General features: G+C 35.1%; 3 protein-coding genes across 3 annotated transcripts; 2 read left to right on the top strand and 1 right to left on the bottom strand.

Moving 5' to 3' along the window:
- The first annotated feature begins 373 nt into the window (after positions 1-373).
- On the top strand, positions 374-3,284 carry LOC121754821 (agamous-like MADS-box protein AGL62). The gene is made up of 3 exons (XM_042150121.1): positions 374-378; positions 2,717-2,848; positions 2,975-3,284. Exons 1-3 carry the CDS (start codon positions 374-376, stop codon positions 3,282-3,284), a joined length of 447 nt encoding a protein of 148 aa, XP_042006055.1.
- A 1,699-nt stretch (positions 3,285-4,983) lies between these two features.
- On the top strand, positions 4,984-12,303 carry LOC121754820 (myocyte-specific enhancer factor 2-like). Its single transcript, XM_042150120.1, has 3 exons — positions 4,984-5,131; positions 11,265-11,565; positions 11,739-12,303. Exons 1-3 carry the CDS (start codon positions 4,984-4,986, stop codon positions 12,301-12,303), a joined length of 1,014 nt encoding a protein of 337 aa, XP_042006054.1.
- A 2,958-nt stretch (positions 12,304-15,261) lies between these two features.
- Positions 15,262-15,804, bottom strand: LOC121754819 (secreted RxLR effector protein 161-like). The gene has a single exon (XM_042150119.1). It carries the CDS (start codon positions 15,802-15,804, stop codon positions 15,262-15,264), a length of 543 nt encoding a protein of 180 aa, XP_042006053.1.
- Positions 15,805-16,829: the final 1,025 nt, after the last annotated feature.

The raw sequence follows: 16,829 nt of genomic DNA, 5'->3' as shown, positions 1-16,829 counted from the left end.
GGTTTCAATATTTATTTAAATATTATTTGCATGAAATACACAAACTTTCAATATTTAAAATTAAATACATTGATTGAAATCGTGTGTAAATGATCTTACATTAACATGCATTATGTATACATGTGTGCACAGATTTTAAGAAATGTAATAAATAATTGATTGGAAAAGTTAGTGAAATATGAAGTCTAACTTTTTATACTACCTATGTCTGTCATTAGAAGCAAGTATCCCACTTTTATATATTAGTTCTAAATGAAATGTGAGTGGAATGAATTAGTAGAATGTAAGACCCTATTATCATTTACGGTAAAAGTGAACCGTGACTCCTATTCGCGGACAGACTAAAATGAGAAAGCGAGACTCCTATTCGCGGATGGAGTGAGTATAAGTTTTATAATAGAATGTGAGTGAAGTGAGTTAATGTAATATGAGACCTACTAACTATTTATGATAAAAGTGAAATGTGACTCTTATTATGTGACAAACCAAAATTACAAAATGTGCTTTTTATTGGGGGGGTACAAAGTAAAGTGAAACTATATTACTCCCTCCGTCCCACAAAAATTGTCACTCTTTTTTATTTCGGTCTGTCTCACAAATTGTCATACTTCATTTTTACCTTAAATGGTAAGTAGGTCTCACATTCCACTAATTTCACTTTACTCACATTTTATTATAAATTAATATAAAAAGTGGGTCCACATTCCACAAACTTTTCCAACCAACTTTTCTTTACATTTCTTAAAACTCGTGCCCACAATAAGAGTAACAATTATTGTGGGACGAAGAGAGTATAATACTAGTATTTGGTATATGGCATAAGTTTTCCATGTGGTTTGGCTCAAGAGTTTATTACTTAGATATGATTTGCACTATAAAATGCAATGTTTCATAATCGAAGTAAATACATCGATATTCGCATCCATTATACTACAATATAATGTATTTCAAAACAGGAGGCTCAAGTAAGTAGAGTACGTGAAATTACATACAAGATAATGTATTTCAAAAGAGAAGGTTCAAGTAGAGTACAAGAAATTACATGTGAAGTTGTCAATATTTTTGAAAAGCTACTCATGTACGAAAATTTTATCAAGATCCAACTTTTGCTTGAATTGACTTGAATTGAAAAATTTAGTTTAAGAAGGGGTTTTGAAAAAAATGAACTCAATTTTTATGAAGATATTTTGTGGTAAAAATATCTTGAGATCATGTAATACTATTATCTAGATATTGTATATTAAAATATCTAATTGTTCATAATAAAATATTTGTAAATAGAATATTAATGAAAATAGTAGAGAATTCTAAAACATCTATAAATATCTAATTGTTCATAATAAAAGAGAAATAAGTCAATTTAGTTGGTCTTAAAAATATATTGCTTTGTTAAAAAGAGAAATAAGTCAATTTAATAAAATTACGCATTTAAATTAAATTGCATAAAATATTGCTTTTCAAAATTTTGAGCTCGAACCTTATATACTTCACTTACATTTAAAATGCACTCTCTTGATCACTACCTACCTATGCACATGTGGCATTTTACATCAATGGTGCAGATCAAATCTATCGGTCCAAGGGTTGACCGACGCGAGATTTAAGACCCACCAATTAATTCTTTTAAAATTTTTATATATATAAATTATTAAATTTATAAGTAGTTTATATGAATCGTAGTGCAAAGACTTAAGACCCATCAATACTGTACACCAAGTTTATCAGTCCATGGGTTGACCAACCCCGGGCTTGGGACCCCACCAATTAATTCTTTTAGAATTTCTCTATTTATAAAATAATTAACTTTTTTAGTAGTTAGCGTGAATTATTGTACATAGCCATATGCAATTAAATCAAAACACATAGCATTTTAAAATTTTAAACTTATAAAGTTCGCTTACGTTAATAAATGTCCTGTCTTGACCCATGCTTGCATATGCACATGTGGCATTCTCGATCAATAATGTAGATCAAGTCTATCATTATAAGGGTTTGACCGATCTAGGGCTAAAGACCAACCAATTAAGTCTTTAGAATTGTTATATATATAAAAGTACTAATTTCGTATGTAGTTTATGCGGATCATAGTGCAAAGGCTTATGCAATTAAATTGAATTGCGTAAAATTTAGCTTTTCAATATTTTGAGCTCAAAACTTTTAGGGGTCGGCTTACATTAATAAATGTCCTTCCTGACCGCAACTTGCCTATGCACACGCGGCATTGATATCAATGATGTGCACGTTAACATTCTTATATCTCACCTATTAATTAATTCGCGATCAAAATATTTCGACAAGAATCGCATTTTAAATAATGCAACTCAAATCTGTTAGCCTAAATTTTTCCCTTTTTAGTCATGTATCACAATTAAGAACGAGCTAGTACTTCAAGGTAAAGAGTATCTAATCTTTACAACTAAAATTGTACTAGTAGCACCTTTTATTTATGATTATAATAAAATTATTTCAAATTTCATTTTAAATGTGTCCGCGACAAGAGTTCCCATTTTTTATGTAAAGAAAATACTGATAATGTGTCTTTAATTTATCGGGACATCGATTTATAATTATAACAAAGAATCCCCAATTGTGATTTTCCAATAGTTGAAGAACTTTGATAAATGTTTACTATTTCACGAAACGAGCTAAAATTAATTACTACATTTCACCTGTCTTATATACCCAAAAGGTTTCTCTATTCCTATCATGGATTCAGCAAGAACAGTTACTTCAAGAAGGCGAGCGAGCTCAGCACGCTGTGCGGCGCCGAGTGCGCCATCGTGGTCTTCTCCCCGGGCAACAAGCCCCACTGCTTCGGCCACCCCAGCGTCCAAGCTGTCACCAACAGGTTCTTCTTCTGACATAAATAAAATTATTAAATAGTGAAAAAGCGCGCGAAATAATAATATTTCTTAATTCATCATATGGTTTTCATGCATAAAATTAAATAAATAAATAAATATATTTGTATTAGGTTCCTCCAAGCTAGCGGCGGATTGCCTCCGCCGCCAGCTGGAGTCAGTGCAGCGGAGAGGATGATCAGGGCCCACAGCGAAGCGGTCATGTACGAGCAGAACCAGCATCTGGTGAACACGGAGGCGGAGGTGGAGCGGATGAAGCAGCGGAGGAGGGAGATCGACGGCCTAGTCCCGATGCAGATGGGCGACCTCAACTTGGAGCAGCTCGGCCTGCTGTGGAATACGGCGTTGATGATCAACGGCGAGTTCGAAGCCGCCAAGCAGATGAGTGGCGCTTCTTCGTCGGCGCCGCCGATTGGGGGATAATGGTATGAGGGGCTACAACTATGTAGATCCCTCTGCCGTTGTTCCTTATGACGGCGCCACTACCCGGCGGTGGCGGACGTTGGCGCCGCTGCTGACGAGGCTAATTATGGAGGATTTCCTGACAATTTCGGCCACCCTGGGTATTAGGGGGACGCCGATCTCGACCGCTTCCATCTCCATCGCTACCAACTTCAATCCACACCACAGAGTTTAAAATATTCCATCATAATAAAGTAATTAAAATCTCTACAGTTAGAACATTGAATAAAGTTATTGTTTTGCTTAATGTGACTTATTGTCTTTAATTTATGTAAATTAGAGTCCTTTGTAGTTGTGTTGTGTAGACAAAATAGAACTAATTCACCGCTAATATAAGCTCTTTGCTTACATGCAAGCTAAACGAAAATATGATGAATTTATGACTAAACAAATAAAATGACTTATGCAATTAAATCAAATTACGGAAAATATTGCTTTTCAAAAATTTTGAGCTCGAAACTTTTATGGTACGGCTTACATTAATAAATGTCCTCTCTTGTCCGCAACCGACCTATGCACACGCGGCATTGCTAATCAATGATGTACGGATTTGGATCCTCTGCTCTGCTAAAATGACTTATCAATTAAATCAAATTACGGAAAATATAGCTTTTCAAAAATTTGAGCTCGAAACTTTTCGGGTACGGCTTACATTAATAATGTCCTCTCCGTCCGCAACCTGCCTATGCACACGCTACATTGCTAATCAATGATGTACGGATTTGGATCCCCTGCTCTGCTAAAATGACTTATCAATTAATCAAATTACGGAAAATATAGCTTTTCAAAATTTTGAGCTCGAAACTTTTAGGGTACGACTTACATTAATAAATGTCCTCTCCGTCCGCAACCTGCCTATGCACACGCTACATTGCTAATCAATGATGTACGGAATTGGATCCCCTGCTGTAGAGAGAAGCACAATAGTTGATGCTGTCTCTCATACTCTATTATTTTATAAAAAATGAAATTAATATTTTAATATATTTTGTGATTAAAATAGTGGGATGTGAGAAACAACATCCACTAATGTGCTTCTCTCCAAAGCAGGGGATCCAAACACATGATGTACACGTTAACATTTTTAAATCTCACCTCTTAATTGATTCGCGATCATGATATTCACATGAGAATCTTACATTTCAATGGAACCTATTATTGGTAGTGACTTTAGTCATGTATTCTTTAATTATAAGAACGAACTAGTACTACACGTTAAAAAAAAGTAACTAATCTTTACAACAAAATTGAACTTTTTATTTATGATTAAATATTTCAAATTTCATTTTAGATGTGTCCGCGTCAAGAATTCCCATTTTTTATGTTATGAAAATATTGATCATGTTTCTTTATTGTGACATCTATACAATTATACTACTAATAAAAAATCATTTACTGTTATTTTCCCAATAGTTGAAGAACTTTGATTAATGGTTACTATTTCAACAAAACCACCTAAAATTAATTACATTTCACCTGTCCAAAAGATATCCATCTTCCTCTATGGATTCTCTACGTGACAAAATCAACAAGAACAATTACTCAATTTGATAATGAAGTAAAAGCAATTTCTAAATCATACATCACTCTCGATTATAAATAACAAATCAACCTTGTCATTTTATACAATAAAACAAATATTATTCAATCAGTTTTCACAATGAATGCACCTGATGAAGGCAACGGCCAGGCAATGCATCCCAATAACGGGCAACAGAGGCAGGGCAACGGGAAAGGAAAGACAGTAACGCTGAATATCGTGAAGGAGACCGGCATTCGCCAAATCACCTTCACAAAGCGCGAGGCAGGCATCTTCAAGAATGGCTGATTCAATATAATTATGTGGTTGAGTGAATGTTAAATGTGTTTCCAAACTAATAAAAATTTGAATATGAAGATTCGAATAAAGGTATTATGAACTTTACAATTTTGTTGACTGACTTTTATAGTTATGGGATATATCAAAATTTGATCAAAATTCCAGCCATTTGCATAAATAGAAAACAAAATCACTGTAAGAAACATTACATATATTATGGTTCACTTGAGCTCCAAAACAATGATTTACTATTAATTAATTAACTTTCAATAACCACAACCAAGACACAAACTCGCCTGAAAATCAAAATCTACACTATAAGTAACCAATATTTCGAAATTAACTCTAAAAGCATTTCCATGGTTTTTCTGATTTGTTTTGGGTTATGGGGGTTTGCTAGTCTCACTAGTGTATAAAAGATATGATGTGGTTCTTGGTTTATTACTTTTTCTATGTATTTTTGATAATTTTGTGTTTCATGGTTACTTATGAATTATTCGGATCTAATTTGAGGTCTATTAGAAGTAGAAAGCGCTCGGGTGGCAGAAAAAATATTGCAATACGCTCGATAATGATAAACCTATCTGTTTATATATCTTGAATCGACAATTGATTAGATATTTTAGTTATATTGTTTAGTTATTCGGATCTAGTTCGTGGCCTATTAGAATTCGGAGGCACTCTAGTGGCATAAAACGAGTATGTTTTATAATGATCGAGTTGTATTGTTTGGATCTAGTTCGTGGCCTATATATATTGGAAGTAAAAGATATACTCTAGTAGGATTTTCATGAACATGAAAAAAATGTAATTCGTCTCGGAAATTAGATATGATGCGAAACGGATCGTGTTCAATATTGTGAAGTTTTGCGTCTCAGGATTGTAGGAATCTGATAACTACATGCAAAAATATGTTTGATAATATTTGAGATGTTTATCGAGTATTTTTTGCATAAGTAATGTAGATGCGAGAAATTCCTACTGCTTTGTGACTGGTTTACTATCATTTTATTAATACATAGTATAGTTTTGCTTGTATGCAATAGTATAGTTTTGCTTGTATGCAATAAAACAATGAATACATATTGAAATTTCATCTATAAATGCATGAGTCAATTTCATCTATAAAGGCGGACGAGGGGGAAGTGGGGAGTAGTTTTTTTAAATTTGAGCTCGAAACTTATAATGTTCGCTTATATCATAAAATGACATCCTTCAACCCGTACCTTCCTATGCACACGCGTCATTGTACAACAATAATGTACACCAAATCTATCTGTTCAAGGGTTGTCCAAGGCTTGACCGACTTGAGACCCCACCAATTAATTCTTTTAGAATTTCTATATATATAAATTATTAAGTTTTTTTAGTAGTTAGTGTGAGTCGTAGTATAAAGGCATATGCAATTAAATCGAATCACATAAAATATAGCTTTTCAAAATTTCAAGCTCGAAACTTATAAAGTCCGCTTACATTAATAAATATCATCCCTCGACCCGTACATGCCTATGCACACGTGGCATTCTCAACCAGTGATGTAGATCAATTCTATCAATCTAAGGATTGACCGACCTAGGGCTTAAGACCCACCAGTTAATTCTTTAGAATTTTTATATTTATGAAATAATTACTGTGTACATAGTTTATGTGGATCATACTGCAAAGGCTTATGTAAATAAAACGAATTACGGAAAATATAGCTTTTCGAAATTCTGAGCTCGAAACTTTTAGGGTTCGGCTTACATTAATAACGTCCTCTCCGTCCGCAACCTGCATATGCCCACGCGGCATTACTACATCAATGATGTACACGTTAACATTCTTATGTCACACCTCTTAATTAATTCGCGATCAATATATTCTAATAAGAATCATTCTTTAAATAAGGCTACTCACCATTAAATATGAGTCATGATTTATTTTATCCAAAGGGCAACTTTTTGCTTAACTTATTCTTCAAGAATCTTTTAGTCTAATTATTTTTCTTTTCTAAAGACTAACTAACTCACAAATAAATTTTTTCTTAATCCTAGAAATGTTATCATATTTTCAATTAAACCTATTATTGTTTGTGACTTTAGTCATGTATTCATTAATTAAGAACGAACTAGTACTTCACGTTAAAATGTAACTAATCTTTACAACAAAAGTTATATATATACTTTTTATATTTTATTATAATAAAATAATATTTCAATTTTCATATTAGATGTGTCCGCGAGAATTCCCATTTTTATGTAAAGAATATATTGATAATGTGTGTTTACTGTGACATCTATACAATTATACAACTAATAAAGAATCCTTAATTGTGATTTTCCCAATAGTTGAAGAACTTTGATTAATGGTTACTCTTTAAACGAAACGACCGAAAATTAATTACATTTCACCTGTCCAAAAGATACCTATCATCCTCTGTGGATTCTCTACGTGACCATATATGCAAGAACAATTACTCAATTTGATAATGAAGTAAAAGCAATTTCTATATCAACAGTTAAAACCACAACAGTTAATTCATTAGAATTTTTATATATATTAATTATCATTTTTTTTAGTAGTTTATGCAAATTGTTGTGCAAAGGCTTATGCAACTAAATCGAATATCATGAAATATACTCCCTACGTCCCTTAAATTTTGTCACATTTTTCATTTCCTTCCGTCCCACAAAATATGTCAAATTTCACTTTTACCATTTTTTTTGTAGTGTACCACATATACCACCAACTCATTCCAATTCACATTTTATTATAAAACTAATATATAAAAGTAGGATCCACTCTCCACTAACTTTTCAACTCACTTCCCATTACATTTCTTAAAACTCGTGCCCAGTCAAAGTGTGATAAAATTTAAGGCACGAAGAGAATTGTATTTTTTTTTTTGAATTTTGAGCTTGAAACTTATACTGTTCACTTACATTAGTAAATGTCATCCCTCAACGGCTCAACCCCTATCTTTCTATGTACATGTACATCATCAAATCTAGTCAGTCCATGGGTTGACCGACCCTGGGCTTGAGACCCTACCAATTATTAAAATCCTTTAGAATTTCTATATATAATTATTTACTTGTTTAGTGTTTTAGTACTCCCTCCGTCCCATGTTACTTGAAGCGTTTCTTTTCGTTATGAGATTTAAGAAAGTTGTGTTTAATGAATTAAATAAAGTAAAATAAAGTAAAAGAGAGAATAAAGTAAGAGAGAGATGAGAGAAAGTAAAGTAAAGAAAGAATAAAGTAGGTGTAATTAAATATTTTGTTTTTAGCCAAAAGAGAAATGACTCAAGTAACTTGGGACAACCCAAAAATGAATACGACTCAAGTAATTTGGGACGGAGGGAATAGTTAGTGTGAATCGATAATATTCTCCCTACGCAGTTTGACATGGGCGACAAACTGAACAACTTGCATGAGCGACAAACAAAACATAACTAAAAAGGAACATCCCCAACAAATGACTCATAATTAAAACATGCACACAATTAAAACTATTCTAATCTGCACTTCAAATATAAACCAATTGCTGCAAGCATCCAACACACGCAATGTAGAACAAAAAATTTTAAACTACGATAATCTTGCAAAGGTTCACAAAACTCAAGAGGTTCAAAACCTAAACGACATTCAACAAAAGTATGATTATATCTAAGAGATTAAACTAGAAATATCCAAAGATAAAATAACTAAAATACTTCAAATCACAAAAGTAAAGGCAAAATGGAAATGTAAATGTAAATTATTTGTCGCTCCAAAGAGCGGCAAGAAGTTAGATAATGGACGACAGGCGCTTTGTTTTCCCCCTCCTACAAAGGCTTCAAGTATGAGTGAAAACCAAGTGGAATGAGAGCTCATTTCTTTGTAATAAGTCCTTCTATTTATAGGGCGACTTGACTTTGATTCCTAGGGGTATTTTCTAGGTATCTTGACATTTGTACCCTCTCCCTTCTAGAATCTTGCATTGCCTTCTTGCAGTCAAATTCGAAATGCATCATTCTGACAAGCATTTCTATCCCTTTTCTGCACACTAAGTAACTCATTTGCGCATATTATATGTTAAAGTACTATCAATTTGACCAGTAATCAATGCATGAAACACATCATATCAAAAGACATGTGCAATTAAATAGAATATCATGAAAAAATGTCCTCTCTCGACCCCTACCTGCCTATGCACACGTAGCATTCTTGATAACGATGTAAATCAAATCTATAAGTCCAAGGGTTGACCGACCTCGGCAAGACCCACCAATTAATTCTTTAAAATATTTATATTCAAAAAATTATTAGCTTTATACATTGCTTATATGGATCATAGTACAAAGGCATATGCAATTAATCGAATTATGAAAATATAGCATTTCAAAATTTTGAGCTCGAAACAATTAGGGCTCGCCTTACATTAATAAATGTCATCCCCGGCCGCAACGTGCCTATGCACACGAGGCATTCAACATTAAAGATGTACAACAAATTTTTCGGTCCAAGGGTTGACCAATCGTGCTTAAGATCCAACCAATTAATTATTTATAATTTCTATATTATTAATTTTTAACTTTTTTAGTAGTTTATGTAAATCTTTGTGCATAGGTTTATGCAATTAAATCGAATCTCATAAAATATAACTTTGTTAAATTTTGAGCTCGAAACTTATATGTTCGCATACATTAATAAATGTCATCCCTCAACTCCTATCTTCCTATGCACACGCGTCATTCTACATCAATAAGGTACTCCCTCCGTTCCTTGTTAATAAAGACATTTCTTTTCGGCACGGAGTTTAAGAATAGTGTGTTAAAATGATGGTGAAAAAAGTAGGAGAGAATAAAGTAAAAGAGAGAATATTACTTTTGCCAAAACTAGAAATAACTCTATTAACTTGAACCTTTCCAACTAGAAAAATGACTCTATTAACATAGAACAGAGGGAGTACATCAAATCTGGAGTACATCAAATCTATCGGTCCACGGGTTGACCAACCTCAGGTTTGAGACGCCACCATTAAATCTTTTAGAATTTCTATTTTTATAAAATTATTATCTTCTTTTAGTAGTTAGTGTGAATCGTTGTGCAATTAAATCGAATCACATAAAATATAGTTTTTTTAAAATATAAAGTTAGTTAAATTAATAAATGTCCGCTCTCGACCACTACATGCCTATGCACACTTGGCATTCTCGATCAGCGATGAAGATCAAATCTATCAGTCCAAGGGTTGACTTGACCTATGTCTTACGAACCATCAATTAATTCTTTAGAATTTTTATATTTATAAAAATTATTAGCTTTATACGTATTGTACGTGGATTATAGTACAAAGACTTAAACAATTAAATCGGATAACGGAAAATGTAGCTTTTCAAAATTTTGAGCTCAAACTTTTAGAATTCGGACATCAATAAATGTCCTTCCCGACCGCAACTTACCTATACACACGCGGCATTGCTACATCAATGATGTACACGTTAACATTCTTACATCTCATCTATTAATCAATTCGCAATCAAGATATTTCGACGAGAAACGCTCTTTAAATAAGGCAACTCACAACAACAACAAATATGTGTATTTTAAAATTTTCCTTTATTAAAGGCTTGTTTACAATTGGATTTATTCTTTAACCCTAGAAAATTATCATAAACAATAATTCTCAATGAAATTTATTATTGTTCGTGACTTAGTCAGCTAGTACTTCAAATTAAAAAGTACTAACAAATCTTTACGATATAACTTGTAGTACTACTTTTATTTATAATTACATGAAATAATATTTCAAATTTCATTTCAGATGTGAAGAATTTCCATTTTTTATGTAAAGAAAATACTGATTATGTGTGTTTATTGTGATATCTATATATAATTACAATAAAGAATCCTCTATTGTGACATCTATTTAACGACACGACGGAAAATTAATTACAATTCACCTGTCCAAAGATTTCTCGCTACCTCTCATGGATTCTCTACGTGACAAAATCAACATGAACAATTACTCAAATTAATAATGAAGTAAAACCAATTTCTAATTTATGCTTCACTCTCGATTATAAATAGCAACTCAACCTAGTCATTTTGTACCAAACACAAATACTTTCCAATCAATTATCACAATGAATGCTTCAGGTGACGGCAACAACAACTACCCGATGCATCCCCAAGGCGGCGACGAAGATGGCGACGACTACATGCTGCATCACGAGAACGAGCAGCGGAGGAAGGGCAAGGGGAGGCAGAAGATCGAGATGGCGAAGATCGAGAACGACACCAATCTCCAAGTCACCTTCTCGAAGCGCCGCGCAGGCGTCTTCAAGAAGGCGAGCGAGCTGAGCACGCTGTGCGGCGCCGAGTGCGCCCTCGTGGTCTACTCCCCGGGCGACAAGCCTCACTCCTTCGGCCACCCCAGCGTCGAAGTTGTCACCACCAGGTTCTTCTGATAATATTTCTTAATTCATCATATTATCTGTCACTTCTGAGTTGAGTTTTCATGCATAAATTAATTAAATAAATATATACTGTATTATTAGGTTCCTCCAAGCTGACATCGGTGGCGGGGCGCCAATCACTGAAGCCGACAGGGCGGTCATGGCCCACTACCAGGCCGCCGAACAGGAGCGCAAACCGGGAGGTGGTGGCTGTGGAGACGCAGGTGGATCAGGCGAAGCAGCGGAGGAAGGAGCTTGACGGCCTGCCTCCGGTGCTTCAGTTGGAGAGCCTCAACTACCAGCAGCTCGACCAGCTGAGGAACTCGGTGCTTATGTACAAGCAGGGGGTTCAAGCCCAGTTCAGCGGTGGCGCCGGGGTTTATGGCTACGGAGGCGGCGGCGCTGCGGCGGGGTATGGACAGAATGTGCAGTATCCGCCGATGGGGTATGGTACGGCGGGCTACAACTATGGAGCTCCCTCTGCCGGCGTCGTTCCCTACAACGCCGGCATTGCTGGCGCTCAAGGCGGGGCTAATTATGGAGGATTTCCCGGCGGCGTTCAAGGCGAGGCTAATTATGGAGGATATCCCGGCAGCTCTGACGGAAACGTCGGCGGTGCTCAAGGCGGGGTTAATTATGGAGGATTTCCTGGCGGTTCGGGTGGCAACGTCGACGGTGGTCAAGGCGGGGCTAATTATGGAGGATTTCCCGGCAACTACCACCACCACCCTGGGTATTAGGGAGAGATTGCATCACCATCGCTACAAACTTCACTTCACCACAGTTTACAGTTTACAGTTTTTCAGTGAAATTCTTCACATCGCTACAGTTACTTTATTAAAATATCTATTTTACTGTTTTTAAATTATAATGTATCCACAAATTTTTAAATGAATTGAAGTTATTTGTTTGCTTAGTGTTCTTTATTTTTTTTTAGTTTATTTAAAATAGCCTTAATTCTAGTTCTTTGTGGTTACAAAGTATAGACAAAATATAAGTAATTCATTACTAATATAAGCTCTTTACTTACATGCATGCAAATTATGCGAAAATATGATGAATTTATGACTCGCCAATAACTCACTTTTTTTTCAGTTTATCCCAATGAAGATAACTTATTTCAAATTGTAAATGCAAAAAATATCTCTAACGATTCATTCTAGTTCTAGTCCCTTTATTCTTTCACTGCACAAAACAAAACCGTCAAATATTCCATGTCTAATTACCAAACATTTATTTGTAATTTAGAATATCTTTTCATAGTACTACTTGGTTTAATAAAAAAAATGGCAAGGAAGGAATTTAATTCCACCTGCTTTCTATGGGGGAATGAAATATGAATTAGGGTTGGAGGAGCACGTTAAGGCGTCGGCGACTGCAGCATAAGCGGCGGGTGGAGGTGGGGTTTTCGAGTAGTATGAGACTCAGCCTAGCCATGGGGTATGGGATCAAAGTAACGGCATTCACGGTAATGATCCCAAAATAAGCTACAACCCATTTTTGCCCGCCATGTCAGAATTTTTATTTTCAGCCACAACACCTGCAACAAAGCAGTCCCATTTTCATCCCCAGAATCAGTCAACTTATTTCACCATTTTTTTGCATTTTGTTCTTTTAATTTTCGATTTAGAAAACAAGTAACATAGATTAAAACCAATATGAATTAAAAAAAACAGTACAATGACAATATTTTAACTGCTGAGGAAGCAGACCCTGTTATTGAGAACTTGATGGACCGGAGACCCTCTTACGGCAATAATATCCACACCCAGGAAGCTCAAGAACGATGACCCTTATGATTTCTTCAAGAATTCATTAAGCTTTGTCGCATACAAAAGAGGCCGAACGGGACCACAGTGGAGGATTTTAGGTTGGTGTTGTAACGCCCCGCCTTTTCTACCATTTTATTTTAGGCTTAATCAATTAAATCGAATCTCATAAAATAAAGGAGTATTTTATTTTAAAATTCGAGTTTGAAACATATATGGTTCGCTTACGTTAATAAATGTCATCTCTCAATCCCTACCTTCCTATGTACACGCGTCATTATACATTAATAATGTGCATCAAATGTATCGATCCATGAGTTGACCGACCCGGCTTGAAACCCTACCAATTAATTCTTTTACAATTCCTATATTTATAAAATTACTAATTTCTTTAGGTAGTTAGTGTGAATCGTTGTACAAAGGCAAATGCAATTAAATCAAATCGAATAAATATAGTTTTTCAAACTCTTGAGCTCAAAACTTATAATGTTCGCTTACAATTTTAAATGTTCTCTCTCGGCCCCTATTTACCTATGCACACGTGGCATTTTCGATCAACGATGCAGAAAAAATTTATCAGTCCAAGGGTTGACCAACCTACGGCTTAAGACCCACCAATTAATTCATTAGTTTTTAAAATAAAAATTATTAGCTTTATACGTAGTTATGTGCTGTTGAAATCAAATTAATGATTCACATAATTCATCACACAAATCATACATGTTGAATAAGATTGATAAACTTAAAGTGGAAGCGTAAATGGATTTGGATTCATGATGTTGTTGATGATTCTAAAGTATGGAAATTAATCTTCCAAGTGACAACGCTCTTCTCACAGATTCTCTGTAATCTGTAAGTCTTGAAAATACGTTAGATTAACAGGAATGAGAATCTGTTAACCTAATTATAGGTTGCACTTGGGGACCATAACCATGTATTTAGAGAATAAGTCCCTAACTTTATTATAACTTTAATTTCACCCATAACAAAATTAAAGTTATCCAAAGTAGTATCTGCATAACAGTCCTCATACTTTTATATATAATCGATTGACCCTATAAATTATATAACCTTAGTAGATCACGTAATCGGGTCAATCAATAAATAGTCATAAATATTATACAATCTTTAGACTATTATGTTGGACCATATTAAAATGTTCCAACAATCTCCCACTTGGGCCAACATAAAAGTCACCAAATGATTGTTCATTACTAAAGTTGCGCGCTTACTATTTATATTAATCATCTTTACCGATCCGGTCTACTAAACATGTTAATATGGAACCAAAGAAGTTTAAGTCACAACACGTATACATGACTAAACTCATCAGTGATCACAAATATCAACACATCCAGCAACACAAATCAAAATATGAGTGTGCAGCATGAAAATTACATGCTATGTGATCTTTTGCATGTCTATTTCCAACTGGTCCTCTGAAACTGTAGTGAGATCAGAAAATATCAAAGCATAATTCAAAGTAACTAAACCAAAGTAACTGAAGTGTGCACTTAATATAATTGAAATTCAATATTATTACATAGATGAACACAAACTCCCACTAGACCAAAGTATCACAAGGTCGAACACCCATGTGAAATACATGCTCATGAAAGACCGAAGGCGGTAAACCTTTAGTGAAAGGATCCGCAAGCATGGAAGTTGAACCTAAGTGTTCAATTTGCAATTGTCTACTTTGAATTCTATCCTTAACAGCAAGGAACTTGATGTCAATGTGTTTGGACTTCGACGAGCTCCTGTTGTTGTTGAAGTACATGACTGCGGACTTATTGTCACAATATAACTTGAGTGGTCTTTCAATACTATCCATAATTTGCAGTCCTTGAATAAAGTTCCGCAGCCATACTCCATGTTGTGATGCCTCAAAGCAAGCTATGAATTCTGCTTCCATTGTAGAGGTGTCTATCAATGTTGTTTAACACTTTTCCAAGATAAGGCCCATCCGGCTAGCATGAAAACATAACCTGACGTGGATCTACGACTGTCTTGGCATCCCGCGAAATCCGAATCAGAATACCCAATGATCTCAAGCTGATCCGATTTCCTATAAGTGAGCATATAATTCTTTGTTCTTTGCAGATACCGCAAAACACGTTTGACTGCTTTCCAATGATCCATACCGGGATTACTCAAATATCTGCCTAGCATGCCTACTATGAACGCAATATCCGGACGCGTGCATACTTGTGCATACATAAGACTTCCCACAGCCGATGCATAGGGATGTAATTCCATTTCCTTTCTTTCAAGCTCATTTTCGGGGCATTGATTTAAACTGAATTTATCACCTTTAGCCACAGGGGTATCTCCTGGTCTATAATCTTTCATGCCAAATCTTGCCAGCACTTTATCGATGTAGCTCTTTTGTGATAATCCAAGTACACCTAGGGAACGATCTCGATGTATTTGGATTCCTAATACAAAAGAAGCATCACCAAGATCTTTCATTTCGAATTTTCTTGAAAGAAATTTCTTGGTGTCACGTAATAAATCTACATCGTTGCAAGCAAGTAGAATATCGTCGACATATAGAACCAGGAAAATAAATTTGCTCCCACTGAACTTATAGTATATGCATTCATCAACAGGATTCGTCTCAAAACCAAATGAGACGACAACTTGATGAAATTTAACATATCATTGACGAGACGCTTGTTTAAGACCATAGATGGATTTCTTAAGTTTGCATACCATCTTCTTTGGGTCACCAGACACAAAGTTTTCAGGTTGCACCATATAAATCGTTTCTGTAATGTCGCCATTAAGAAACGCTGTCTTTACATCCATCTGATGTAGTTCCAAATTAAAATGAGCCACAAGTGCCATGATTATTCTGAATGAGTCTTTCGTTGAAACTGGAGAGAAAGTCTCGGTAAAATCGATGCCTTCTTTTTGAGTGAAGCCTTTTGCTACAAGACGAGCCTTATATCTTTCCACATTGCCTTGCGAATCCCGTTTGGTCTTAAAAATCCACTTGCAACCAATGGGTTTTGCACCTTCAGGCAATGGGACAAGATCCCAAACGTCATTGCTTTGTATAGACTTAATCTCTTCAATCATGGCATCGATCAACTTTTGAGCATTAGAACTTTCAATGGCTTGACGGAAAGTGACTGGGTCATCTTCCATCACTCCAATGTCTACCTCATGCTCTTGGAGATATACAATATATTCATCTGTAGATATTGCAGGTCTCCTCACTCTAGTGGATCTTCTTAGTGGCACTACTTCGTCATGTTCTTGAGGAGGTTGAGGTTGTTCTTCATGTTGTTGTTCAGGAGGCGGAACAGGAATTACGAGATTGTCGTCTTGTTCTGGAATGAAGGGAAGTGAAATTACTTCATCTTCAAAGACAACATTCTTCATACCATCTTCCCCCCCAAACTCAACTTCCTCAAAGAACCTTGCATTATTCGTCTCAAAAAATGATCTAGTTGTGGGATCATAGAACTTGAAACCCCTTGACCGCTCAG

Source organism: Salvia splendens, chromosome 11 (assembly GCF_004379255.2).
Source record: "Salvia splendens isolate huo1 chromosome 11, SspV2, whole genome shotgun sequence".
Classification (NCBI taxonomy): Eukaryota; Viridiplantae; Streptophyta; class Magnoliopsida; order Lamiales; family Lamiaceae; genus Salvia; species Salvia splendens.
The sequence above is the reverse complement of the archived record's forward strand: the minus strand, read 5'-3'. Positions and strand labels throughout refer to the sequence as shown.

What these genes read in the sequence shown, in the direction of transcription:
- LOC121754821 (XM_042150121.1), top strand. An exon ending in GTCCAAGCTGTCACCAACAG is followed by an intron (nt 2,849 to 2,974) that starts GTTCTTCTTCTG and finishes TATTTGTATTAG; the next exon opens with GTTCCTCCAAGCTAGCGGCG.
- LOC121754820 (XM_042150120.1), top strand. Translation starts at nt 4,984, where the DNA reads ATGAATGCACCTGATGAAGGCAACGGCCAGGCAATGCATCCCAATAAC. An exon ending in CTTCACAAAGCGCGAGGCAG is followed by an intron (nt 5,132 to 11,264) that starts GCATCTTCAAGA and finishes TGAATGCTTCAG; the next exon opens with GTGACGGCAACAACAACTAC. An exon ending in GTCGAAGTTGTCACCACCAG is followed by an intron (nt 11,566 to 11,738) that starts GTTCTTCTGATA and finishes GCCCACTACCAG; the next exon opens with GCCGCCGAACAGGAGCGCAA.
- LOC121754819 (XM_042150119.1), bottom strand. Translation starts at nt 15,804, where the DNA reads ATGAAAGATCTTGGTGATGCTTCTTTTGTATTAGGAATCCAAATACAT.